The following is a 10,906-nucleotide window of genomic DNA, read 5'->3' as shown; positions in this document are numbered from 1 at the left end:
AAGCCAAGACCAGATCTAGGAGACTCGCGAACTCGCCGTCTCGATCGGGAATTCTGGTAGGTTCCTCCACAAGCTGCGTAAGCCCGCATATGGTGGCAAATAGCTCAGCTTCTCGTCCTTTATCGTCGTTCTTGTTGCAGAAGCGCAGCCAGTTGATATTGTGAACGTTAAAATCACCCATGACGATGATTTCTGCGCTTGGGTGGTCAATTTGCAGATGGTTATTGCAATCAACCAGGTTCAAAACAAGGAGACGTCTACATTGGGTGTTGCTTGGTGGTCTGTAGATACAGCAGATAAATTTCGTGGCACCACTGGTTATTACTTTGAACCACATGACGTCGAAGTCCGCAGGTTCAAGCGTTTCCTCCCGCTGGCAACTCAAATCGTTCTTGACAAATACTGCCAATCCAAAGTTTAGTCGAAATCGGGTGTGTAGATCGTATCCAGGATAAATGAGGTGAACATTTGTTGTTGAAGGTTTCACCTTTGTTTCCGCCAATGCCAGAATGTGAGACTTATTTGATTGCAGGTGTTGGTGTACTACATTAATATTGGTGTTTAGGCGTCTGATGTTGCAGAAATTGATTTTGAGGCTTTTAGATCCGCCTGATGGACCTCCCCGACCAGCCTCCGCCCGGAGATCCGAATGGGAGGCGAGTTTATCTCCGGAAAGTTTTGGTCGTGAGGGCGCCATCATGCATTTATTTTTTTCTCCATTTCCTCTTTGGGAACCGGACACATCGACATGGCGGCGAAACGTGAGTTCCATGGAACCACTTCACGCCACCTATGTGGTGGTATTGAACCGGGCGATGCAAGTGGACAACATCTACCACCAAAGGGGTTGCTCTTTTAGTCGCCTTTTACGACAGGCAGAGCGTACCGGAGGGCTATTCTACCCCGGCCCTCCCCGAGGTTTATACATATTAATAATAAAATAACAAAATAACTGAATTTACCTGTTATTTGTAAGTGTCTACCAATTTCTTCCCAAGCTTCTTGACGAATCGTCTGGTCCCTGTACTCATGATTGATGATTTCTTATAAGTTCAATTAACTTCTCGTTCATTTTTCATATACTTATATGATTTTTTTACACCAAAACCTGTGTAAAAACACTAAACGTAATGTCAGGTTCCACTACAAACCACGCGATTAACTTTTACAAGAAGGAATAACAAAAAATTATTTTATTTCTAACATCTTATGAGACTGACATTAGTGACAGACATTAAAAAACTCTTTACCTACCGACCTTACAGAAACCTTTGTTTATATGTATAAATGATACACCATTGTCTTAAACTAGATGGCGCTACCTACACTATAATAGTATCATGTAGTATCGTTAATACTTGCTTTTAAATGGTTTTGCGAATAAATTTTTAAATGAATCTAAGTACACTTAAAAATTCATAAGTTAAAAACTCTATTAAAAAATAGGCCTAGAAGAAAATAACTCGACTTGATAAGTTCTTTTCTTTAAATGTTTTCACATATTAGATTTAGGAAACATTTTACAAACGTAATTATATTCTATTAAAATAAGCATCGCACTTATCATTAATATGTTTACTTAGGTGAAAGTTTTTTCGCTGCAAAGGCAAATATTATTTTCTTATACCATACCAAATACAGACACTTAAACAAAGTTGTCTTAAAGACTCAAAAGTAATCTAAAGTGTCTGGCTTATGTATATTTAGATGTTTTCGCTTCGCGAGAAGTCGCTTTGTTGTTTAAGCTATTTATTAGAAAGGAGCGGCCAAGATACTCGTAAATAGGGACTAATGTGCGGCCCTGTGTAGATTTTGTGCGCATACCAAATGAAGACGCTAATTGGCTTCTGTTATCTTATAATTGCTTCTTCAAATTATTTTACATCCTATTTCGTTTAAACGAAGTTATTATTCCACAATAGAAAATGAGGATGTTACCCTCCCTTATTTCATTATTAAACATACTAAACTAAGCAAATATGGCTAATGTAGGACCAGCTAACCCTTCTATTAAATGATGTTCTTTTAAATCCCCAAAATATTTTTAGATTGAAATATTTCTTGTGTGTGTTAATTAAAACTATTCTCTAAAAAACTCTAAATTTTGTGTATGTTAATCCTTGTTTTAATTTTCGATATTGGTGTCAGAATGTGTGTTGTAATTTAACGAATGCAATTAGCCCATCTTTGAGATGATTGCGTTGTGTCGTTACTTAAAATCATCAAAAACAAGTTTTACAATTAACTGTACGTATCAAAAACGTAACAAAGCGTTTATACATTTTAATCCTATTGTACAGACATTCATCATTTATTCCGTATCAGATTCTCTAGTATAAATTTTGTATAATAGTGGAGCAAATTTTAACATTATATCAGTGGAAGATTATACGAACAGATTTATCAGACGAATATACGAAATTCTCTCGATGTTGCTGGGATTGAATTGTGAACGAGTCGGGATAGTAGGACTATTAGCCAGAGTCGTGCGGTCAAAAATAGGAAATGCAATTATTTTAGACGTTTTATTATTGTTATTTTACATTTTTCTTCAAATAAATTAATGTAAATAAAATATTAACTTGTATTGCGTTCTACTATTTATAACGTCATTTTTTACAGATATTTAATAGATCAAACGAACTTACCTAAGTGATGTTCGATCTAAATTATATGAAGGCTTCATCGAAATAAGTAAAGTAGTCTTGTAGTACCCTCATTTTTCACGTATTGGCCACAAATTTTTAAAGCAAAACCTGACAACATCGCTCGGACCCAACGTTCCCCCTGCCGCTGTGTCATCGGTGCCACCGCCGCTCGCTACAGCCATATCAGTCTTTTTTAAAGCAATAAAATATTGTGCAACATGATTTCTTGGGGAGTTTTCTTAGGGTGGGATTGGGACTTTATTTATTTCGACGAAGCCTTCATATAATTTAGATCGAACATCACTTAGGTAAGTTCGTTTGATCTATTAATTATACTCGGCTTCATCTCATAAATAAAGTAGTCTTGTAGATGTTTAAAGAAGGTCATGTTGCATAATTTTTATGAAATGCGATATTGTCTTAAAAATACGAAGGGACATTTTTTGTTTACAAAAATGTATTACTTTTTTCTCTCTCATGATGACACATTATTATGTAATCATTTAAGAATTTCCAACATAAACATAATATTGTTTATATACATATGTTATTATATAATAATAACACATGTATTATTTATATACCTATATTTAATTATAACAACAGTAACAGCCAAGTATTATCCGCAATACTGAACAAACATTTAAATAACATTTAAATTTTAACACATAAACTTAATAAATAGAATATTCCTATATTCTTAAATAAGTTAAATTGTCTTACATACTACTATCTGCGCCTAATATAGATCTAGCAAATTGTGTATTATCAATAATTGGCCTGTGATAAAAGTTTGCAAAAGTTTCAGAATTCTTTGACCACCCCGCTGCCAATCTAATGGCGACAAAACTCACTCCAGCACGAGCTGCTTGGGATGTTGCAGCGCAACTTTGAGGTTTAAACTGGTTTATGTTTACTCCACTTTTTTCTAAAACATCTTTAATCCACCTACTAATCGTCTGCAGCGATGCTCGGCGGTAAGGTTTTTTAAATGTAATTAGAAGAAATTCACAAGAACTTCTTAAATCTTTTGTTTTATCTAAATATTGGATTAAAGCTCTAGCTACACAAACATCAGGATCACTATTGAAAAAAGGTAAAATAAGAAGGGGTTGAGGTTTGTTTACGGCAGAAGTTTTTATTCTGTTAGAAATCTTAATTTCAACTTTATGGGTGCCATTGATATTTATTAGACTTAAAGTTTGAATTCGATGTCTGGTAGATAGAGCCAACAAAGCTGTGAGTTTTTTTGTTAATATTTTTAAAGAAATTCTATCGGTTAAAGACCGATTTCTTACATAACTTAATACTACACTGGGATCCCAAATATTCTCATATCTCGGTGATGGTGGTTTTCTTCCAAATAAACCTTTAAAAAACCTTTTTATACGAAAATCAGAACCTAAATCAGGACCAGCTATTTGACCAATAGCAGCTCGATAGGAGTTAAGTGTACCATAGGAGGCACCCTTCTTAAACTGGTCAGTCAAAAAACTCAGAACTCTTGGAACTGTTACATCGAAGGGATCAATTTTTTTTGTGAGACAAAATTGCCACCAATATTTAAGACCTACTGAGTATTGTTTTAATGTTGAACTAGTTATAGAGGAAATACAGATATCTAGAGAGTCTTGTGGAACTTCTCCTCGGAGTAGCGCTTCCCTGATAACCTCCCTGCTACCAGGGAAAGGTTCTCCGATAAGTGATGGGGTATTCCGCTAAAAGAGAGTAACATATTTTCTGGTTCAAATATTATAGGTTCCCTTATCAGTAAATATTTAAACAAAGGGTACCATGGTTGAGAGACCCAAAATGGAACCACAAAAATTCCCTGTGCTTGGTCATTGATAATCTTTTGCAAGACTCTTAAAATCATACAAAAGGGAGGAAAAGCATAAAAATAGATTTTACCCCAATTTAAGGTAAATGCATCCACCCTGTAAGCTTCTGGGTCTCTTTTCCATGATACAAATTTCAGACATTTTTTATTTAGCCTGCTTGCAAATAAATCTATTGCAGGATTGCCGAATTTTTGTTTTATTATGTCAAATGCATAATTATCTAGACTCCATTCAGTCTCATTATGGGTTGTTCTGGATGCTTTATCAGCATAAACATTATCTTTGGTATTAATGTATGATGCAAAAATATATGTGTTATTACCCTGGCACCATTCCCAGATCATTCGTGCTATTTTATTGAGACCCTGAAATCGAACACTTCCCATACGATTTATTACAGATACGGCTGTCGTATTATCTACCCTACAAAGAATGTTGCAATTTGAAAACTCCTTTTCCCATCATTTTAAACTAAAATATAATGCCAACAACTCTAAAATATTAATGTGGTATTTTTTTTCTTCTTTAGCCCAGTAACCAAAAGTTGTTTTATTATTATAGAAACTTTCCCAACCACTTTTTGACGCATCAGTATAAATTTCTACCTGAAAATTATCAGTTCGTATTTCATTAAAACCATTAAATATATTATCTTTCCACCAAGAAATATCTGGAGATAATGCCGAGGGTAAAAACATTGTTGCATCATAATTGTAGTTAGAATTTTTTAAAGCCAAATACCTCTCCCTTTCGAATAACTTTGTATATAAAAAACTATATTTAATAGCTGAAGTAGCTGAGACTAAAGTACCAATCAATTTGGGAGAATCTCGAATTTTGCATTGATTTAAAGTACTAAATTTATTTAGCATATCGATTATTCTTTTTTGTTTTTCTTTAGGAAGAGATACCCTCATAGTATTACTATTATACACAAAACCCAAATACTGACATAAATTGCTTGGACTGAGAGAACTTTTCTTATAATTTATCAGGAAACCCAAATACTCCAGCAATTTTATAGTTTCAGCTACATTATCTTTACATTCTTTCTGAGACTTTCCTAGAAGAAATATATCATCTAAATAAATGACAGATGAATGCCCTCTTTCCCTTAGTAGGGCAATAACTGGTCTTAGAATTTTTGTAAAAGTTAATGGAGCATAATTTAAGCCGAAAGGTAAGACGTTATATTCAAATAAATGCCCATTGAACCTAAAACGTAAGAATTTTCTATAAGTTTTTCTAATTGGTATATGATAATAGGCATTTTTAATATCGATATTTGCCATAAAACAGTTAGGTGTAATTAGACGAGAAACCGTCCTGTGGTCTTCGAGTTTGAAATGAGATATTCTTATATATTCATTAAGTGACTTTAGATTTATAATTAAAAATTTTTAATTAAAACATTAAATCTTGAATCAAATTATTTATAAAACCGCAAATTTTTGTTTAGGTTTTTTGATAAATGGTAAGCTAAAGCCTTTTATGTATGATATAATTTTATTATTAATGGAAAGCTCTTTCCATCTATGAATATAATGTCTTAACCGACCACAAGATTTACTAACCTCTAGTATCGTTGACGATGGTTCTCCCTCTGAGATGGATAACGACCTGTTTTCCTTAACTGGTTTGATGATAGGGATCGTTGTGCCAGAGTTTTCCGACCTCTGGTGCTGGGAACGCGTGAGACTCGCCCACCCTGGTAGGTTCCCTTCTTTGCTGAGGATGGACGTCTGAAGTTTCTCTGTTTTCATGTTGATGGTTGGACCTCTACATTTCTTTTTTGGGTCCTGAATTTTAATTGTTCGCTTGATTTTTCAAGATCCTTGGCAGTCTTGATAGTAGAATCTAGATCCTTGCCAAAAAGCCATTCTCCAATGGGTGTCTGGGTTAAGGTTTCCTTTAGATCCTTATTTATATTTAGAGCTAATAATTTCCTTCGAGAAACTGATTCTGAGTAATGAACGTCACTAAGTAAGCGACCAATGTCATTAAGGCACTCTACATATTTCATGTTTACCCCCTCCCCTTGTTTAAGCATATCTGTAATCAGCCAAGCGACGGCCGAAGTTGCAGCTCCCACTTGTCCCTGAAGATTAGATAAACGTGTATCACGTCTAATGGTATTTTCTGAAACTGCTTTTATGACTTCTATATTAATTTTTGGGGGATTCAATTCAGAGCAGTTTTCTGGAGGCAAATACTTTTTAACTAATTCCTTTTTAGCTTCCTCTGATAGCCCAGAGTGTAGAATTTTTATCCAACGTGAAGCTAGCTCTGGCTGAATAGGATCAGAAAATAATTTTTCTGTGTTATCATCCTCATCAATATTTAGAATATCTTTTTCGAGGAGGGCTGATACCTCTCTAACAACACTAGGTTCTCTTTGTGAGGCAGGTGGTGAGGCCAAATGATGGGCACCTAAAAAGAAACCCCAATGTCAATTATAATTTATTTATGCAAAAGTTTTTTAGTATATCAGTTGTATTTGACGTAATAATAATATTATTATTATTATTATCACGTTAACACAATTTTTGCACAATTGCCATCCTAGGCAGATTATAAGATTGTATTTCAAATACCAGCCACCCTAGGCTGCTATAAAATACTACTAGAGAACCATATTGTGTGATAATCAGTAAACGCTTACTGCATTCTGACCACGCCTCGGATGTTTCCCCGGATTCAGAACTAGACGGCGACCTCCGATATCCTTTATTTCATCTTTCTAAATCGTCTAAGCGTCGGTTTATTTTCTTTCATACTCGAGCGAGATTACTCTGATCCGTTTGTGCATGATCACCCCTTCTTGGTGAACAGCTTCTACTTCTATATCTTTTTCTTGAGCGTGACGACATTATCGTGACAATAACCAGAAAAACACAAAAAAAAGAAAAAAACGAAATGCAAATATTTACGCTATTGCGTCCGACACGCGCAGCCAATATCGCACAAAAACGAAGACTGATATGACTGTGGCGAGCGGCGCGGCGGTAGCACCGATGACACAGCGGCAGGGGGAACGTTGGGTCGGAGCGATGTTGTCAGGTTCTGCTTTAAAAATGTGTGGCCAATACGTGAAAAATGAGGGTACTACAAGACTACTTTATTTATGAGACGTAGCCGAGTATAATATATATTAAACGGCGTGTAACAAATTCCTAACTTACTATTGGGATCTCGGTAAATATAAGAGATACGAAAATGGTTAAACTTAGGGCAAAGTCGCGCATTTTTGAGCCTAAACATGTGCCATTAAAAAAATTGTATGAAAAATATTTCAATATATATTTCTTGTTGGGGCGCTATTGGACCACCCCTGTATATAGAAATAATGTTACGAAGAATCAACCATTACTTAAGATGCGTGTCATAATATATATGTCTGCATATGGAAACAATTATAACAATTTTGAATTTTATCAGTGTCTGTTACCTACAACTAGCATAGTGCAGATTTGGCTCACCCTGAAATCGGTTTCGCCTTTATATTATGCTGTAGTTCTTGTTGTTATTCTGTTTGTTATACCGGGTGGTGCGTCGCCAAGCGGACCATAGGAAAATCCATGTAAATTTTAAGGGGGTCAATTATTGGCTTCCCTGTACATTTTATAGAAAAAATGTAAGATAACTTTTTGAAGAGACCAATCTGGCAAACCCTCGTGCAAAGTTTCAAAATATTTTAATAAGCGAATCTTGAATTATTCAATTAAATGTAATTGCAAAATTACCAAATTTTCGGTTCAGGTAAAACCAAACGGGCACCAGTAAAATGAATATTGTCACTGACGTGAGGAAAAGTGTCAATATATCAGTGACAGTCGATATTTGAAAACAAGTATGAATTATTCAATCGACGAAAAAATAGATATAAATATTTAATATAACTTCATCGTTATATTAAATAAAAGTTTAGATAAAAAAGTAATGTTAACGTGTCTTACTTTAAATGTATGGTTGTGAGATTGATAAAACGAAAAAAAAATTCTTGTATTCGGCTGTACGTGAGATTTGACAAAGCCTTATAACAAATTGTTTGCTGGTGGCTGGTGTGTGGTTTTACCTGAACCACATACTGAACGCACCACCCGGTATACTGTTGTTTTGTTTTGTTTACTTTCGTCTGAGCTTTTGAACAATAAAAATGTCATTTTGGCGGCCTTTTGATACTAGTGATGATGAATCGAATAGTTGTCATTCAATTCATCATTCAATTCTCAACTCTCTCTCTTACTACCAAATAGATATCAAATCTTTTTTTTTTCAATTTTGTTTCTAAAAATAATTTTTTCTTCTAGACCTAATAGAACCTGAGTTTGCGCATAAAGACTTTCACGTTCAAACTCAGAGGATTATCATAAATATGTACTCTAGCTTAAAAAGTGAAAGTGTCAATGAGTGCGATTCGTCTGAAAATAAAATTTGTACGAGAATTTGCGAGTTGACCAAGTTTAGTCGCACAACTGTTGTTAGAGTGGTTAAAGCCGGTGATGTAATAGATCACTCACTTAAACGCAAACGGGTTGGTAAAAAGCTTAAGAAAATTGACATCAGCACAAAAGAATATATTCGTGGTATCATTTATGATTTTTATAAGGAAAATAAAGTTCCAACAATGGAAATGATTCATGATAAGTTGCAAAACTATTCAGACTAATGCTATTGGTATTTTTTTGATTTAACAGCCCTGCACAACAAAATTGTGGCGCTTGGTATATATTAAATATAAATAAAGAAACTAAGATCTGACTTAAATCACATTGAGAAAAAACACATATTTAATTATTTTAATATTTAATAAATTTTATAAAAAATTTACAACATACGTCGTATCCTAACATATCTCTTTAAATCAAAACAGACTATTATGTCAAAAGAATTTTTGTCAAACAGTCTAAAATAGGTTATTGACTTAAACTCTTTAATATGTCAAAATTTATTTGTCGGTGAGTTTAGGCCCAATAATTTGCTAGACTCTAATATGAAATACTTTACAAAGGAGTGATTATAAAAAGTAGATATTTATATTATGCTTCAGTTTAAAATATGTGACGGACTCTTTGAGTTGGAGAATAAAAATCTGGATTGCATTCTTCAAAAGAAAAATGTTGAGGATGTATATGAGATTAATTCGAAAGCACAACTTGGCCGAGGTAAATATGCAACAGTCCGCCGAGTAGTTCACAAGCAAAACGGTACTCAGTACGCTGCGAAAGTTATTAAAAAAAGGCGTCGAAATAAAGATCAAATAAAGGAAATTGTACATGAAATAATCGTGTTGTTACAATGCGCATCAACGAATAGAATAATTGGACTCCACGAGGTTTATGAGTCAGTGACAGAAATAATTTTAATCCTAGAACTGGCTGCTGGTGGAGATCTTCAGCATTTATTGGATAGTGGTCAGTGTCTGGCTGAGGCAGAAGCTCGTAAGGCCATGATACAAATCCTGGAAGGAGTCTTGTATTTGCATACAAGAAATATTGCTCATCTAGATTTAAAACCTCAGAATGTACTGCTCTCTGAGCAAGAGAGCTATGAGGAGCTAAAACTGTGTGACTTTGGTACTTCAAGAGTAATACAACCTAAAGTGGCATTGCGAGAAATAGTAGGTACCGTTGATTATGTCTCACCTGAAGTGCTTAGTTATGAACCAATAAGTCTGGCAACTGATATTTGGTCGATCGGTGTGTTGGCTTATGTAATACTGTCTGGTTTAAGCCCTTTCGGAGCAGATGATAAACAGCAAACATTTCTAAATATATCAAAATGTGCACTCACCTTCGACTCTGACTCATTTTACAATGTTTCCAGTGCAGCTATAGATTTTATTAGGAGTACTCTTACTATAGACCCTATAAAAAGACCGCAATTACATGAGCTTCTAGACCACCCGTGGATTTCATTGAAAGTATCTCCTTTAACCGTACTTCCTCTACAAGCAATAAGCTTAAAAGCAACCAAAGCACATCAACGAAAGAGCTTTTGTTGCCTTTACGAGTCCGAGGGCTTTCAAGAGAAATCAAAGAACAACACTTTAAGTATATCAAACTACCGTTGTCCCCTATGTAGTGATCTTTCACAGTCCACCGTTTTTCAGTCTAACGTTGACAAAAGGATTTTGTGTTAAAACGTGTATTTACTGATTTCCCAAATGTTTATGGTTTTCTTGTATTAAAAAAAATTATATTAAAATATGTGGTTTTTTATTTTGCAGAAGTTGTTGAATATGGTGGTTATAAGGTTGATAAAAAAAATACGTTTTTTTTGTAATAACTAAAAATTAGTGTAATGATATTACTGGCGCTCTTCTCAATCTTCTGGGTTATTCATAAAGTTTGTAGTACTTGTTGTAGTACCCTCAAGTTTAATGTGGATGAGGAACCACGGCCTATCGGGTAGCCT

At 34.5% G+C, this 10,906-nt stretch overlaps 1 protein-coding gene across 1 annotated transcript; it reads left to right on the top strand.

Moving 5' to 3' along the window:
• Nucleotides 1-9,405: 9,405 nt before the first annotated feature.
• On the top strand, nucleotides 9,406-10,696 carry LOC126747784 (death-associated protein kinase related-like). The gene has a single exon (XM_050456586.1). The coding sequence runs from the start codon at nucleotides 9,531-9,533 to the stop codon at nucleotides 10,629-10,631; it is 1,101 nt and encodes a 366-aa protein (XP_050312543.1). The 5' UTR covers nucleotides 9,406-9,530; the 3' UTR covers nucleotides 10,632-10,696.
• Nucleotides 10,697-10,906: the final 210 nt, after the last annotated feature.

Source organism: Anthonomus grandis, chromosome 20 (assembly GCF_022605725.1).
Source record: "Anthonomus grandis grandis chromosome 20, icAntGran1.3, whole genome shotgun sequence".
Taxonomy (NCBI): domain Eukaryota; kingdom Metazoa; phylum Arthropoda; class Insecta; order Coleoptera; family Curculionidae; genus Anthonomus; species Anthonomus grandis.
Note: the sequence above shows the minus strand (reverse complement) of the source record. Positions and strands in the feature narration are given on the sequence as shown.